The following is a 17,855-nucleotide window of genomic DNA, read 5'->3' on the forward strand; positions in this document are numbered from 1 at the left end:
GCACGAGCCTCGATCTTGAATACAAAAAAAAAAAAAAAAAAAAAAAACTAATGGCTGTTCTTTAATTTTCTTCCTTTTTAGGTACAGAATTACTCACTAGTCCTTGCACGTTTGGTTATCGTGCCCACCAGGAACATTTACTACAACTAATTGAATTGTCAAAATATTAAACAAAATAATTTACATAAACTTCAAAACGCGCCGTACATGAAGTGAGGTCATCCACACAACAAGAGCATGCATCATCGTGGAACTTCCCAAATCCTCCTTGACGTTGTGCGCTTCGACCCGCTTGTGGTGTATGCAACGTGGGCTGAACGCTGACGTCACGAAAACGAACCGAACCTAGAAAAATGTACATTCCTCTTCATTTTGCGGATGCGGCGCTCATCTAAGTGCACACCTTAATAATGCAAGGCGCTGGAGAGAAGCCGACACAGGTACTTGTGTTTTCTATTTTATTACCGGGTATGAATGTGGGAACTCAACATGAATGAGTGGTTTGACAGGAAGTTAATTTAAATGGAAGTTTTAATTTGAGAGGCAGAACAACCAAGTTGGTAGAGTACTTGCTCTTGAGGAGTCTTGCTTGGTCGCTGGATGTTGACTTCACAGTTAAGGTGGCTGGCTTAAGATAACCACAACAAGGTCCTGAGTATCAAGCCCTTTCCGGCCGTTGAATTGACACCAGGTGGGTTGACAGCCTGTCATCCTTCCGAGGTCGGCAAAATGAGTACCAGCTTACTGGGATGAATGAGACATTCGAGTGTCCTACGTCAGAGTGGCGACCTGTCCAGGATTGTGCCCAACTGCTTCGGCAGCCATATGTATCTGAAGATGCAAAAAGCAGTGGTCATCATCATCAGGCTTGTCTGGGGTTCGTCTTAGACGAGTTTGTTTTTGCAAAACAAAACTGCAGTTCGAGTACAGACAGTGCCAGGAAAAAGGAGCTGAATTTTTCGGTTTTTATTTTTATTTCGTTTTTGCAATTAACAAAGGCTAATGGTGGAGCTTGTTCAGAAATTACTTGCAGATCAAGGACATTATAAAACTTAATACAGGATATGCAAGGCCGTTAGTGTTCAATGGACAAATTAACAGACTACTGTATATGGAATTTGAAGGTGAAGGAAGGAAGAAGGCGAAGATCGACGAAATGCAGTTTGGATTTATGCCAGGAAGAGGAACGACAGACGCGCTCTTTATTGTGAGGCAGTTGCAGGAGAAGTACATGGAGAAGAGGAAGAAGTTGTTTCTTGGGTTTGTTGATCTGGAGAAAGCATTCGATAGGGTTACACGCGAAGTATTGACATGGGCATTGAGGAAGCTAGGAGTGGAGGAATGGTTGATCAGAGTTGTGATGACAATGTACAAAAGAGCACGCACAGCTGTAAGGACGAAGGACGGGAACAGTGGTGAGTTTGAGATGAAGGTGGGAGTGCATCAGGGGTCGGTACTAAGTCCACTACTATTTGTAGCTGTGATGGAGGTGCTGGCTCAGACCGTAAAGGAGGGTTTACCGTGGGCGTTGTTGTATGCAGATGATCTGGTGTTGATTGCGGAAAGTATGGATGGACTGAAGGAAAAGATGAACAAGTGGAAGGAAAGTATGGAGACAAAAGGTCTGAAGGTGAATATAGGAAAGACGAAGGTGATGGGAAGTGGTAAAGCATGTGGTGAGGTGGAAAGAACTGGGAAGTGGCCGTGTGCTGTGTGCAGGAAGGGTGTCGGAGTGAACTCCATTCAATGTACAATGTGCGCTGAGTGGGTTCATCAAAAATGTAGTGGTCTGAGAGGGTCATGAACCAGTGTGGCAGCTACATTCAAATGTAAGGTGTGCACAGAGGGAGCTGCAGATGGAGGAAATGTTGAGTTGGATCTTGGAGACGGCGTGAAGCTGGAAGGTGTGAAAACATTTTGCTACCTTGGAGACATGCTGAATGGAGAAGGTGGATCAGACTCGGCAACGGTTGCTAGAGTGAGATGTGCATGGAAGAAGTTTCGGGAACTGAGTGGCGTGCTGATGAGGAGGGGAATGTCGTTGAAGCTCAAGGGAAAGGTGTATGCTGCATGTGTGAGAAGTGTTATGATTTATGGGAACGAGACATGGGTCTTGAATGTAGAGCAGCAACGAAGGCTGGAAAGGGTGGAAATGCGAATGGTTCGGTGGATGTGCGGAGTATCGTTGAGAGAGAGGAAGACAAATGATGAATTGCGAAAGATGATGGGAATGGAGCCTGTGATTGATGCTGTGAAGAGGAACAGGTTGAGATGGTTTGGTCATGTGTTGAGGAAGGATGAAAGTGACTGGTTGAGAAGAGTGATGGAAATGAATGTAGAAGGAAGTAGAGGACGGAAAGACTTGGCTAAAGACGGTGGAAGAAGACATGCGGGCAAGGGGGTTAACAAGGAGAGATGCAGAAAATAGGGCAAAATGGAGAACATTGTCATGGGGACCGCAAGCCTAACCCCCGCTCTTGCAGGGAAATGGCCTTAAAATGCATGTTGTTGTTGTTGTATATGGAATTTGAACTTGGGATTAGCATAGGTTCAGATGGTAATGCCAAACAAACCAAACTGAATGGTAAATTTAATTTGCTCTTTGAACCCTCTGTTGACAAAACAAAGTGACACAAGGAAAAAGGAATGATAAGGTCAAATGAGATCAACGGAATGGAGATTCACTCCATAGTACCGGATTCACCGGACATTCACTCTCCATAGTACCGGATTAACCTTTTATGGGCCCCTATCTGGGGAACCATTGTAAAAGGCAGGAGATCGACACAGATATTGTCTTCAACACAACAAAACAGCTGCACGTTTTATTTACAATATTCACAAGTTTAAGTTGCAGGTCAAGGGGGATACCGCTCAGGTAACCTATTAATGATAGTAGCGCAAGAACAGAAGGACATATACACAAGTGTACATAAAATAAATAACAATGCAAATTGACAAAAACATTAGCATTTCGGAAAATGGTTAAATATGTCACCGCAATGCCTGATGTCTGAAAGACTAGACAATGGAAGATGAATTTGAAACAAAAAGTATGAATATAAGTTACGCTGAATCAAAACCTATAGCAACTGATGGGGAAATATTCATCGAAAATACAGAAAACTTGTCCCACCTTTTACTAATTACCTCCACCATCGAAGGTGGACGGAGGTTATGTTTTCACCCCTGTCTACTTCATATTTGCAAAATGGAATATTTTTCAAGAATATTGGTCGTTTCACTTTGTTATTCTGTTTGTTTTTCTGTTTGTCTGTCTGTTTCTCAATCCCTTGCAGATCACAATTCTAAACCGATCGTCATGAAACTTTACCAAGTTGTACAGGTAGTCACAACTAAGCCCATTGATTTTGAGGTCCAGGGCCTCTTTACACGGGTATTCTTTTTTATCTATAGCTTGGCCAAACAAACAAACAATTTAGTGGATAGTTCATCTTGAGGTCAAATTTCTAAAATCGTCATTTTACATCTCATTTACTTCAAAGTTGAACAGGAGTAGCATAGTGGGTCTCTGAATGGGAAAACCAACTATTTTTGAGTTCAAAAGGTCAAAGGTCAACTTAAGGTCAAACTTCTAAAATCATCAATTCTCATTTGAAAAATAATCAATTTTCATTCAATTGACTCGGAGTTTTGATCAAGATCAATTTTAATCTTAAGGTCTATTTTAATATTAATGGAATGGACAATTTTATGGATCTATGGCAACGTTTTTGTGGAGGGGAGGGGGGAAGAGACGGGGTGTTTTATGAAGTATTGGCATGACACCTTCAAATTTTCCTCATATGTTGGTCTGTCTCTTTTGTTACCTGGCAAATTTTTTTTTCTTCTTTTTTTGCAAGTATGTTGATCACTCCGGTTTGTGTGTGTATTTGTTTGTGTGTGTGTTTCTTTGTGTGTGTTTGTCTGTCCGTTCACTTATACTTGCCTAGAGGTCACAATTTTAAAGTGATCTTCACTAAACTTTACCAAATGGTCGAGTTTGTGGTCCGACAAAATCCTATATATTTTTGGGGTCAAAAGGTCAACATAGGCCAAAGGTCAACCACTTTTTTCTAATTTCTAAAATCCTCAATTTTCATCCGATTGACTTGAAATTTGAATAGGATTTACATATCGACGAACTGAATTCAACCACCAACTATTTTTGAGATCAACATCGGCCAAAAGGTCAACATAGGCCAAAGGTCAACCACCTTTTTCAAATTTCTAAAATCCTAAATTTTCATCCCATTGACTTGAAATTTGAATAGGATTTACATATTGGCTTACTGAATTCAACCACCAACTATTTTTGACATCAGCATAGGCCAAAAGGTCAACGTAGGCCAAAGGTCAACCACTTTTTTAAAATTCTAAAATCCTCAATTTTCATCCGATTCACTTGAAATTTGAATGGGATTTACATATCAGCAAACTTAATTCAACCACCAACTGTTTTTGAGATCACCTTAGGCCAAAAGAGCAACATAGGCCGAAAGTCAACAACAATTTCAAATTTCTTAAATCCTCAATTTTCATTCGATTCACTTGAAATTTGAATGGGATATACACATCAGTTTATAACTGAATTCAACCAACAACTATTTTTGAGATCAGCATAGGCCAAAAGGTCAACATAGGCCCAAGGTCAACCACTTTTTCAAATTTCTAAAAGCCTCGATTTTCATCCAATTGACTTGAAATTTGAATAGGATTTTCTTATCATCCAACTGAATTCAACCACCAACTATTTTTGAGGTTAAAACGATGCTCTACTTAGTGCCATTTCACTTTGTTCTGTTTTGCCAAGTGTCGCTCTATGAGTGATTTTTCACTTGTTTGTTTGTTTGTTTGTCTGTCTGTGAGTGCGATAACTCGCGAACGCTTTCAGCAACTTCGTGAAACTTTGCCAGAGGATTCCAAAGGACAAAAGTGAGGCTGTCAATGTTTTTTGATTATATAGGTCAAAGGTCAAGGTTTTCTCATTTGTTTATCCAGGTGATATCTAAGCCATCCTTTGAGCAAAGAAGCTTAAATTTGGGCACAATAGTGAACAAGTGCTTTCGCAAAAATTGTCTTTTACCTTTTGATTAATCTATTAATTTATTAAATTTCTTAATTATAATGGATTTATTAAGTACTTATTTATTTCCTTTCTCATCTGGGCAATATCCCAGGCACCTTTTGAGCTAGGAAGCTGATATAATATTAGTTATTTAATTATTCGATTAATTACTTGATGTTCAAAAAATTACAGATTCAGATAAAACAGTGGTTGTTTAGCTATGCTATGAGCCAATTGATTAAGAAATGAATTATTTTACGATTTTTTAATTTTCTTTTCATTGCACAATTGGGCAATCATTTATTTATTTTCTTTCTCGTCTCGGCAATATTTCAGCCACCTTTTCAGCTAGGTAGCTGATATTTGGACATGACAGTGACCAAATGATTTGGGTATAAACGGTATTTTTGATTTAGTGATTAATCAATTAATCGATTATTAATTTTTTCAATGAATTACTTAATTAGTTTTCAAAAAATTGCAGATTAGGATGAAACAGTGGAGGTTTAGGTATGATATGAGCCAATTGATTAAGAAATGTATTTATTTTATAATACAAAAATTCAATCAATTATTGATTCTCTCTATTTTTGTCATACCTTTCAGGCTACCTATCTCCTGACGTCCTTTCTTGTTTTTGTTTGTCTGTTTGTGAACAGGATATCTCCAAAAGTTTTGGATGGATTCGGACGAAATTTAGTGGATAGGTTGGATATTTGACAAGGACGAAATAATTATATTTTGGGGAAGAATCGTATTTGGCTTTGGGTCTGATAATTTTTTTAAGTGATTCTTCACCATTGAGATATAGGGTAAAAACAATATATAGCATATCTCAAAATGTTGTGGATGGATTTGGACGTAACTTGTTGGACAGGTTGGATGTGTGACAAGGAAGAATTCGTTCAATTTCGGTAAAGATTTCAATCCGGATCCGGATCAGAGAATTTTTTTGAAGTGATTCTTCACCATTGAGTGACAGAACTAAAACCGACATATGGCACGATATTTCAAAAGGTTGTGGATGACTTTTTATATACACTCGCGTGAATCGGCGTGTTCCGCGTGCCTCGCCACACGTCGTTTAAGAGGGATAGGCATCTTTGACCATTTCGGTGTATTTTGGGTCTTCATGGTGTTTTGGGTCTTGAAGGCCATTTGGGTCTTCAGGGGCTTTTGGATCCTCTGGGCCTTTAAGTGTAGTTTGGGTGTTTGGGGTGTTTTGGGTCTTCGGGGTCTTCTGGGTCTTCGGGGGTTTTGGGGTATTTTGGGTCTTCGGTGTCTTCAGTGGCTTTTGGGTCTTAAGGATCTTTTGTTTCCTCTGAGTCTTTGAGTCTTTGGGGTATTTTGGTTATTTGGGGGGTATTTAAGGGTGTTTTGGGTCTTCGGGGTATTTTGGGTCTTCGGGGTATTTTGGGTATTCAGGGTATTTTAGGTATTTGAGGTGTTTTGGGTCTTTGGGGTCTTTTTGGGTATTTGGGGGTCTTTTTGAGTCTTTGGGGTATTTTGGGGTCTTCGGGGTGTTTTGGGTTTTCGGGGTGTTTTGGGGTGTTTTGCGGTATTTGGGGTCTATTAGGTCTTCTGTTTCTTCAGGGGCTTTTGGGTCTTGATGGTCTTTTGGTTCCTCTGGGTCGTTAAGGGTTTTTGGGTCTTTTTTATTTATCTTTGGGGTCTTTTGAATGTTCGGGGTTTTTTTTGGGTGTTCGGGGCCATTTGGGTCTTCAGGGTGTTTTGGATCATCTGGGCCTTTAAGGGTATTTGGGTCTTTGGGGTGTTTTGGGTCTTCGGGGTCTTTGTGGGCTTCATGGTGTTTTGGGTCTTCGTGGTGTTTTGGGTCTTCGTGGTGTTTTGGGTCTTCGTGGTGTTTTGGGTTGGGTCTTCGGGGGCTTTGGGGGTCTTTTGGGTCTTCGGTGTCTTCAGGGTCTTTTGGATCCTTGGGGCCTTTAAGGGTAGTTTGGGTTTTCGGGGTATTTTGGGTCTTTTGGGTATTCAGGGTCTTTGGGGTGTTTTGGGTCTTCAGGGTCCATTTGGGTCTTCGGGGTTTTGGGTCTTCGGGGTGTTTTGGGTCTTCTGGTTGTTTTGGTTTCTTCTCGGTCTTTTGGATATTTTGGGTCTTCGGGGCCATTTGGGTTTTCAGGGCCTTTTTAAGCCTCAGGGCCTTCACAGGTACTTTGGCTCTTTGGGGTGTTGGGGTAATTAAAGGGTCGTCAAAGGTCTGATAGTCAGGTTCACTATGTTAACAAATATAATTTCGTTCTAAATTTTGGTAGATTAGCAAACATATACATTTCTGGAATACTCAGGGTATGAGGAATCCAAAAATTAATGTTTGCATTTGCATAAACACCTTTGCGAAAATGACCCTCAGGACAGTGATGAAGAGTCAGGTTCACTATGTTAACAAATATAATTTCGTTCTAAATGTTGGTAGATTAGCAAAAATATACATTTCTGGAATACTCAGGGTATGAGGAATCCAAAAATTAATGTTTGCATTTGCATAAACACCTTTGCGAAAATGACACTCAGGACAGTGATGAAGAGTCAGGTTCACTATGTTAACAAATATAATTTCGGTCAAAAATTTGGGAGATTAGCAAACCTGTACATTTTTGGAATCGTCAGAGCATGGAGAATCCGAAAATCAATGTTGGCATTTGCACAGACACCTGCATGGCCGCCATTTTGGATTTTGAAAATGGCCGCCATAAAATACATATTTTGCGCGATCTCAGCTTCTGGTCAACCTAGAAACTTAATTAAATATGCTAATCCTGTGTTTTCTGGGTCAAGGAATCCAATAAAGGCCTCAAAATAGTGCTCAGGATTATAGAAAAGCAACAAACAAAGGTAATTGTAAACCATTGTCTTTATATTTGTGATATAACTGTATTACATAATACATGATATTGCAAGTCCTTTGAAGTTATAGGTTGTTATAGGAAGTTATAGGTAGTATCAGATTGAACTATAAGTCCTATACACAGGATCTACTAGGTCTACACCGTTCAGGAATATGCTTTTACAGATCTTCATCACTGTCCTGAGGGTCATTTTCGCAAAGGTGTCTACGCAAATGTAAACATTAATTTTTGGATTCCTCATACTCTGAATATTCCAAAAATGTATAATTTTACTAATCTCAAAAAAAATTGAACGAAAAAACATAGTGAACCTGACTATGAGGGGTGTCAGCAGTCCAAACGTAATTAAGAGGGTTAATTAAGAGGGTGTTCATTTTGTTTGAAGAAGAAGACGTTCTCGTCGCATATTATCATAATGACATAACCATATACGTTTGCTTTATTAGTCCCTATACCGGTGTACACCGGAGGGGACTATAGGTTTGTACGCCGTCCCTCCGTCTGTCAGTCCGTCAGTCCGTCACACAAAGAACAGTTTTCCGGACTTTTTTTCTAAACGCTTAATGCTAATGATTTCAAACTTGGCACATGGTTTCCTCATGATAGGTTACAGGTCAAGTTCGAACTTCACGACGTTTCGATCATTGTTAACAAAGTTATGGCACTTTGAACTTTGGGAATTCTGATAATTCTGATGATCCTTAACTCAGTGCCATTTTAATTTTTAATTGAACTTTAAAAACCAATTTGTCTGCAATACTAGGACCGATTGAGATAAATTTTTCACCTTATGATGGACTCGGTCTGTAGAATATTTTAATGGTAATTATGACATCACAGGTCACGTGGTTCGGGCGCCATATTGTTTTTCGTGAAAACACGAAAACCCCTTTTTCTCTGCAACGGCTAAACAGATCGAGGCCAAACTTTGCAGGCAGAATCGCATACCCATGACGAACAAAAAAGTCAGCGAGCTTGACGTCATGCTTCACATGGTTTCAGAGTTATGACGTTTTTAAGCATGAACCTTTAAAACCGAGCCCCTCCCTCATTTTTGATCCAATCGAAGGGAAACTTCACAAATCTGTTCAGCATGTCAGTCTGCTAAAATGCCCTTTTAGAATTTGCGATGGGGCACGTGGTTTGGCAGATATCGTTAATTAAACGAAAATATGAAGAAAAAAAATAGATATCTCTTGAATCGCTAGTACCTCAGACCGTGATTTAGTAATAATTTATATAATCCACACAGTGCAATACGTGCAGGCTGCTCCACGGAGCGACCTTGCGGCTTATCAACGAGGCGAGGCGTGACACACGTGTCTCAGCATACCTCAGATCAAGTTTTAAAACCAGCATCAACCGTGCATAAATTTGCATATTCGATCATTTTTGACAAAGTTATGGCACTTTGAACTTTGGTAGGGGACATGTATTGCAGCGCAATACTCAGAATGCTTGTTATAATAGCTAGCGTGACTCGGCGCGCTCTGCGTGCCTCACCACACGTCGTTTCAGAGGGGTAGGCATCTTTGACCATTTCGGTGTCTTTTGGGTTTCATGGTGTTTTGGGTCTTCAGGACCATTTGTGTCTTCAGGGTCTTTTGGATCAACTGGGCCTTTGAGGTTATTTTAGGTGTCAGAGGTATTTTGGGTCTTTGAGGTGTTTTGCGTCTTCAGGGTTTTTTGGGTCTTTGGTGTCTTCAGAGGCTTTTGGGTCTTAAGGGTCTTTGGTGTCTTTTGGGTCTTTGGGGTCTTCAGGATCTTCAGGGGCTTTTGGGTCTTAAGGGTCTTTTGGTTCTTCTTCGTCTTTAAGGGTCTTTGGGTCTTTTTGGGTTTTTGGGGTATTTTTTGTCTTCAGGGTATTTTTGGTTGTTTTTTTTTTTTGTTTGTTTTTTTTGTATACAAGATCGAGGCTCGTGAAAGAGCTAACATTAATCACACAAAAAGACAAACCGACACACAAAACACAAAAAACAAGGGGAGCGGCAGACAAGATGGGGAGCGAGGGGGAAGGACACAAAAGAGAGGGGGAAGAGGGGGAAGGACACAAACACAACATTTGAGAGCAGGGACATCGGGAGGACTTGGGGGGAGGTGGGAGAGGATTAAAACATATGAACACTGCAAGGACTCTGGGGTGAATTACCGGGGGTAGAAAAGATCAAGGTTTTCGATGGGGGAAGATAAGAGATGGTGGTGAACAGCTGTTTTAAAGACCTGGAGGGAGGAGTGGGATTGAAGGGAGTGTGGGAGTTTGTTCCAGAGGCGGGAGAAAAGGGGAATGAAAGAGTGAAGGTGAGCAGCGAGCCTAGACTTTGGCAGTTTAACCATAAGAGGGTTGCAGGCAGATCTTGTGCGACCTGAAGGAATATTGGGGGGACAGAGCACAGAGAGAGCTGGGGGAGCAAGGCCGGAGAGGAGTCGGTAGAAGACAGAAAGACCACCAACCTGCCTGCGGTGAGTGAGTGAAAGGCCCTCGGCGTTGACTACATCGCAGGAGATTCCAATGATTCTGAAAGCTTTGGCCTCAACAGCGTGAAGCCGAGCAAGGTGTGAGGCAGGAGCACCAGCCCAGAGGGGGGAACAGTATTCCATTGAGCTGCGGATGAAAGCCTTGTATGTGGTGAGGAGCTCAGGTGTGCCAAGGAAGGACTTCGCACGACGGAGGATGCCCAGTCGGCGACTGGCTTTGGAGGCCAGCTTGTAAATGTGGTTTTCCCAAGAAATATCATGGCAGATAGTGAGACCCAAAAGCTTGAGCGACAGAACTTCTTGGAGAGGATTGTTGAGAAAGTAGATGGGAGGGTTGTCCAGTCGGTCCTTTCGGAGAGACATTGTAAGAGTGTGAGATTTGTCAGGATTGAAAGACATGTTCCACTTGTTTGACCAGTCTGTGATTTTGTCCAGGTCTGCAGAGAGTGAGGAGGCTGCAGACTGCCGATCTGAGGGATGAGGAATGGAGCGACAGAGAGTAGAGTCGTCAGCAAAGAGATAGAGAGGAATTTCAAGAGAGTCAGAGAGATCATTGATGAAGACCAGAAAAAGCACAGGGCCCAGAACACTACCTTGGGGAACTCCAGCCTGAACAGGAAGAGGAGATGAGAGAAACCCATTCAGGGCCACATGTTGACTACGACCAGAGAGGAAGTCCGCCAGCCATGCGTGGAGATTTCCATGGATACCAAAGGAGGAGAGTTTGGAGAGCAGAGCAGGGTGCCAGACCGTATCGAAGGCACGTGAAATGTCAAGGGAGAGAGCTCTAATTTCCTGTTTGGTGTTGAGGACCTCCATCCATTGTTGAGAAAGCAGAAGCAGCATGTCCAGAGTAGAGTGACCAGGTCTGAAACCAAATTGATGATCAGAGATCAAGCCATTGGAGAAGAGGAAAGATTTAATATCTGAAGCAATGATGGATTCCATGACTTTGCTGATAATTGGGAGAAGGCTGATTGGTCTGTAGTTGCTGGGATCTGTTTTTGCACCTTTTTTGTGCAAAGCAGTGATGTTGGCTGATTTCCAAGCAGATGGCAGATGACCTTGAGCAAAAGAGAGGGTGAAGAGAACAGAAAGAGGGAGTGAAAGAGCAGAAGAACATGATTTTAGGACCCGTGGGCTGATGCCGTCAGGACCAGTTGCAGAATCAGAGTCGAGGGTTGACAGAAACTTTTCCACCTTGTCAGGAGGAAAGGACACAGAGTCCAGGAGCAGCTGGGTATGACTGGGTACGGTGGGTACAGAGAGGGATGGGTTTGGGACACAAGATTTAGAGGCAAACACAGAGTTGAGGCATTCAGCTTTTTCACGTGCGGAGTCAGCCGTTAAGCCATTTGAGGTGAGGGAGGGGATGGAGGGGGAACAAACACCAGAAACAGATTTGACCAGACGCCACCAGGATTTGGAAGAGGGAGACAGATAAGAGAGTTCGGTCTTGAGAATGGTGAGATATTGTTTCCTGGCTCTCCTGAGGGTGGACACACACTTGTTTCGGGCTTTGTGAAAGGAAATGAGATTTCCTTCCGTTGGATTTGCTTTCCAGGAGACGAAAGCAAGTTGTTTCAGGGCAACAGCCTCACCATACCACAAGATTCCGTGTACCATGGACGGGAGGAAGGGTATGACAACTGAAGACGAGATGGTATAAATCTGTGCATGAGAGAGAGCAATTTACTTTGAAAGAATTCCCAGGATGAGTTGATGTCAGAGGCGGTAGAGATGGGAGACCAGTCCAGATGATTGATGGCTGCTTGAAGACCGTGCCAGTTGGCCTGAGTGAAATGCCAGACTCGTCGACGCTGAGGAGGCTCTCTGAGAATGGTCAGAGAGATGTCCACTTTGACAAGCACATGATCAGATGAGCCGATTGGAGCAGAAGAAGAGCAGCAGACATTTTCAGGGAACTTTGTCATAACCAAATCCAGAAGAGAAGATGCTCCATTGACTGAGATCCGGGTCGGGAAATTGACAGATTGTGTCAGTCCCAGTGAGTCGCAGAAGTCCTTTGCTGAAGAGCCATGGCTGGTGAGAGAGGTACCCACACCCAGCCAACTGGCATGGTGACAATTGAAATCACCACATATGAGGAAGAGAGAGTTGGGATGGGTAGATAGAAGTTGGTCCATATTATCAGACAGTGAGATGTAGATGGAGTCATCGCTGATTGGTGGACGGTACAACACACATATGAACAAAAGGTGGGAGCGAAGGGGAAGCCGTAGCCAAAGGTATTCCTGGGGGTGAGGTGGAGAGAGGGCAGTGGAGGGCGAGTGAGGAAGAGAGTTTTTTATAAAGATAGCAACCCCACCTCCAGGACGAGGCTCAGGTCTATCATACCGGAGGAGGGAGTAACCTGGGAGAGATACCAAGGCATCAGAGACATCATGAAGGAGGAAAGTTTCTGTTAAGCAGATCACATCTGGTTTGTCAGAAGCAACCTGTATGGAGAGGTCAGTCAAGTTTGAGCGAAGGCCCCGGATGTTTGAGGTCCATACCGTTAATGAAGAGGAAGGGGGAGCATCGGGTCCAGAACAGGGGGGGGGGGGAGGCGTAGGGTAAGATGTGGAAGAGGAGGAAGAGGTAGGGAGAGCTGTTGAAGGTGTGTCAGAGATTTCAGAATAGCTTGGAGAAAGGGAAGAATGGGGCGGACAAAAGGTTGGATGGAGATTGGGTGAGGCACAGTGAGGTGTTATTTGAGGAGGGGGAAGAGCAAGGCAGAATGTTTGGGGAGATGAAGGTGAAAGTTGGAAGGAGGAAGAAGCAGGGAGGATGCTTTGAGGAGGAGGGTTGAGAGGGGAGTCTAGGAGGGGAGGAGCGAGGGAGAGTCTCGGAGGGGAGGGGTGTGGGAGGAGTTTAGGAGGGAGGGGAGGGAAGGGGCAAGGGGGGAGATTTGAAAGGGATGGGTGATGGGGAGGATTTAGAGGGGAGGGGTGAGATTGGATTTTGAAAAGTGTACTATTCATGGGAAACGAACATTTTTTGCAAAATGAGTTTGAGACCTTCGAGTCAAAAATACGTTTGAGGACACTGGAGGAGGGATGGAGTTCTGGATAGTTTAGGGAATGTAGAAAGGAGGAACTGTAAGAGATGGTATTATATATATTTTTTGGAATGAATAGATTTGGTGAGCAAGACGAAAGCATCCTTTTGTAGGAAAAGAAGAAAAGGGTGTTATAATATATGAGAGAAAATAGTTGTTCAGGGGAGAGATTATACATTTCTTCCCGCGTGATCGCGAACAAAGAACAACAAATAAACGAATAAGACCTGGGAAGGAAATGTTTTTTTGGGGGTTTTTTTTTTTTTTTTTGTGAGTACAGATATTAAACAAGGAGGTACGGGGTGAACGACTGGTACGAAACAGAGAACGAAAATAATTTCAGCGCATTCGACGAATCGCTGAGAGAAAAACAAAACCACAAGGTCGGAGACGGTACGGTAGTCTAAGCCTACGAGTACTAGGCCGCAGAATACTCGATACCATTAACCGACGATTGTGTATACATGTACGAAAAATTAGCACCGAAAATTTTCCAAAAGATACGCTATAGGTACATACACCGAAAGATAGATACAGTCTCGACAAAAACACAATTGAGAAATATAACTTAGCTTCGAAAGCGTGAGCGCATGGAGCAGCTTCGAAAAGATGTGACCTCGCCGTGATCTCGCGAGATCTCCCAATCAAGGGTCTTTTGGGTCTTCGGGGTATTTTGGGTCTTCAGGGAGTTTTGGGTCTTTGGGGTGTTTTGAGTCTTCGGGGTGTTTTGGGTCTTCGGTGTGTTTTGGGTCTTCGGGGTGTTTTGGGTCTTCGGGGTGTTTTGGGTCTTCGGGGTGTTTTGGGTCTTCGGGGTGTTTTGGGTCTTCGGGGTGTTTTGGGTCTTCGGGGTGTTTTGGGTCTTCCGGGTGTTTTGGGTCTTCGGGGTGTTTTGGGTCTTCGGGGTGTTTTTGGGTCTTCGGGGTGTTTTTGGGTCTTCGGGGTGTTTTGGGTATTCGGGGTTTTTGGGTATTCGGGATGTGTTGGGTCTTCAGGGTGTTTTGGGTCTTCGTGTTATGGATCTTCGTGGTGTTTTGGGTCCTCGGAGTGTTTTGGGCCTTCGGGGTGTTTTGGGTCTTCGGGGTGTTTTGGGTCTTCGGGGTGTTTTGGGTCTTCGGGGTGTTTTGGGTCTTCGGGGTGTTTTGGGTCTTCGGGGTGTTTTGGGCCTTCGGGGTGTTTAGGGTCTTCGGGGTGTTTTGGGTCTTCGGGGTGTTTTGGGTCTTCGGGGTGTTTTGGGTCTTCGGGGTGTTTTGGGTATTCGGGGTGTTTTGGGTCTTCGGGGTGTTTTGGGTCTTCGGGGTGTTTTGGGTCTTCGGGGTGTTTTGGGTCTTCGGGGTGTTTTGGGTCTGCAGGGTGTTCCGGTGTTTTGGGTCTTCGGGTGTTTTGGGTCTTCGGGTGTTTTGGGTCTTCGGGTGTGTTTTGGGTCTTTGGGTGTGTTTTGGGTCTTCGGGTGTGTGTTGGGTCTTCGGGGTGTTTTGGGACTTTGGGAGCTTTTGGGTTTTTGGTTATTCAGGGTCTTTTTGAGCCTCAGTGCCTTGAAGGGTATTTTTGGTCTTTGGGGTGTTTTGGGTCTTCGGGGTGTTTTGGGTCTTCGGGGTGTTTTGGGCCTCCGGGGTGTTTTGGGCCTCCGGGGTGTTTTGGGTCTTCGGGGTGTTTTGGGTCTTCGGGGTGTTTTGGGTCTTCGGGGTGTTTTGGGTCTTCGGGGTGTTTTGGGTCTTCGGGGTGTTTTGGGTCTTCGGGGTGTTTTGGGTCTTCGGGGTGTTTTGGGTCTTCGGTGTGTTTTGGGTCTTCGGGGTGTTTTGGGTCTTCGGGGTGTTTTGGGTCTTCGGGGTGTTTTGGGTCTTCGGGGTGTTTTGGGTCTTCGGGGTGTTTTGGGCCTCCGGGGTGTTTTGGGTCTTCGGGGTGTTTTGGGTCTTCGGGGTGTTTTGGGTCTTCGGGGTGTTTCGGGTCTTCGGGGTGTTTCGGGTCTTCGGGGTGTTTTGGGTCTTCGGGGTGTTTTGGGTCTTCGGGGTGTTTTGGGTCTTTGGGGTGTTTTGGGTCTTCAGGGTGTTTCAGTGTTTTGGGTCTTCGGGTGTTTTGGGTCTTTTTCTTCTTTTTTTCTTCTTCTTTTTTGTATACAAGATCGAGGCTCGTGAAAGAGCGAACATTAATCACACAGAAAGACAAACTGACACATAAAACAAATAACATCGGGAGCGGTAGACAAGATGGGGAGAGACTGTGAAGGACACAAACACAACATTTGAGAGCAGGGACCGAGAGACATGGAGACATCGAGAGATCTGTGGGAGGGAGAGGGCTTTGGGGGGAGGCATGGGAAGGGGGGGGGGGGTGGGAGAGGTATAAAACAAATGGACACTGCGAGGACTTCCAGGAAAGAAGTTGGAATTTCAAACAAGGTGGATCTGGGGTGAATTAGTGGGGGTAGAAAAGATCAAGGTTTTGGATGGGGGAAGATAAGAGATGGTGGTGAACAGCTGTTTTAAAGACCTGGAGGGAGGAGTGGGATTGAAGGGAGTGTGGGAGTTTGTTCCAGAGGCGGGAGAAAAGAGGAATGAAAGAGTGAAGGTGAGCAGACAGCCAAGATTTCGGCAGTTTAACCATCAGAGGGTTGCTGGCAGATCTTGTGCGACCTGTAGGAATATTTGGGGGACAGAGCACAGAGAGAGCTGGGGGAGCAGGGCCGGAGAGGAGTTGGTAGAAGACAGAAAGACCACCTACCTGCCTGCGGTGAGTGAGTGAAAGGCCCTCAGAGATAGCTTCATCGCGGGAGATTCCAATGATTCTGAAAGCTTTGGTTTCAACAGCGTGAAGCCGAGCTAGGTGTGAGGCTGGAGCACCAGCCCATAGGGGAGAACAGTATTCCATTGAGCTGCGGATGAAAGCCTTGTATGTGGTGAGAAGCTCAGGTGTGCCTAGGAAGGACTTCGCACGACGGAGGATGCCCAGTCGGCGACTGGCTTTGGAGGCCAGCTTGGAAATGTGGTTTTCCCAAGAAAGATCATGGCAGATAGTGAGACCCAAAAGCTTGAGCGACAGAACTTCTTGGAGAGGATTGTTGCGAAAGTAGGTGGGAGGGTTGTCCAGTCGATCTTTTCGGAGAGACATAGTAAGAGTGTGAGATTTGTCAGGATTGAAAGACATGTTCCACTTGTTTGACCAGTCTGTGATTTTGTCCAGGTCTTCAGAGAGTGAGGAGGCTGCAGACTGCCGATCTGAGGGAAGAGGAATGGAGCGGCAGAGAGTGGAGTCATCAGCAAAGAGATAGAGAGGATTTTCCAGAGAGTCGGAGAGATCATTGATAAAGACCAGAAAAAGCACAGGGCCCAGCACACTGCCTTGGGGAACTCCAGCCTGAACAGGAAGGGGAGATGAGAGAAATCCATTCAGGGCCACACGTTGACTACGACCAGGGAGGAAGTCCGCAAGCCATGCATGGAGATTTCCATGGATACCATAGGAGGAGAGTTTGGTGAGCAGAGCTGGGTGCCAGACCGTATCGAAGGCACGTGATATGTCAAGGGAGACGGCTCTGATTTCCTGTTTGGCATTGAGGACCTCCATCCATTGTTGAGACAGCAGAAGCAGCATGTCCAGAGTAGAGTGACCTGGTCTGAAACCAAATTGATGATCAGAGATCAAGCCATTGGAGAAGAGGAAAGATTTCATATCCGAAGCAATGATGGATTCCATGACTTCGTTGATAATTGGGAGCAGGCTGATTGGTCTGTAGTTGCAAGGATCTGTTTTTGCACCTTTTTTGTGTAAAGCGGTAATGTTTGCTGATTTCCAGGATGCTGGCAGATGACCTTGAGCAAAAGATAGGGTGAAAAGAACAGAGAGAGGGTGAGATAGAGCGGCAGAGCAGGATTTTAGGACCCGTGGGCTGATGCCGTCTGGTCCAGTTGCAGAATCAGAGTCGAGGTTAGACAAAAACTCCTCCACCTTGTCAGGAGAGAAGGACACAGAGTCCAGGAGCAGTTGGATTCGACTGGGAAAGGTGGGAACAGAGAGAGATGGGTTTGGGACTAAAGATTTTGAGGCAAACACAGAGTTGAGGCATTCGGCTTTGTCACATGCGATGTCAACTGTGTGGCCATTTGAGGTAAGGGAGGGGATGGAGGGGGAACAAACACCAGAAACGGATTTGACCAGACGCCAACAGGATTTGGAGGAAGGAGACAGGTTTGAGAGTTCATTCTTGAGTGAGGAGAGATAGTGCTTCCTGGCACTCCTGAGGGTAGACACACACTTGTTCCGAGCTTGGTGGAAGGAACTGAGATTGCCTTCAGTTGGATTAGCCTTCCAAGAGGCAAAGGCAAGTTGTTTCAGGGCAACTGCCTCACCACAAGATTCAGTGTACCATGGATGGGAGGAAGGGTAAGACAAC

At 44.4% G+C, this 17,855-nt stretch overlaps 1 protein-coding gene across 2 annotated transcripts in view; it reads left to right on the top strand.

The window, feature by feature from the left end:
* Positions 1–336: 336 nt before the first annotated feature.
* The window catches only part of LOC137423217 (transmembrane protease serine 2-like), a 245,594-nt gene continuing 228,075 nt past the window's right edge, over positions 337–17,855 (top strand). For both annotated transcript variants that reach the window (XM_078774546.1, XM_078774545.1), the window contains exon 1: positions 337–440. In XM_078774546.1, coding sequence (XP_078630672.1) covers positions 411–440 — 30 coding nt within the window. In that variant the 5' untranslated portion in view covers positions 337–410. The remainder of the gene's footprint in view (positions 441–17,855) is intronic.

Source organism: Myxine glutinosa, chromosome 3 (assembly GCF_964187855.1).
Source record: "Myxine glutinosa chromosome 3, kmMyxGlut1.1, whole genome shotgun sequence".
Classification (NCBI taxonomy): domain Eukaryota; kingdom Metazoa; phylum Chordata; class Myxini; order Myxiniformes; family Myxinidae; genus Myxine; species Myxine glutinosa.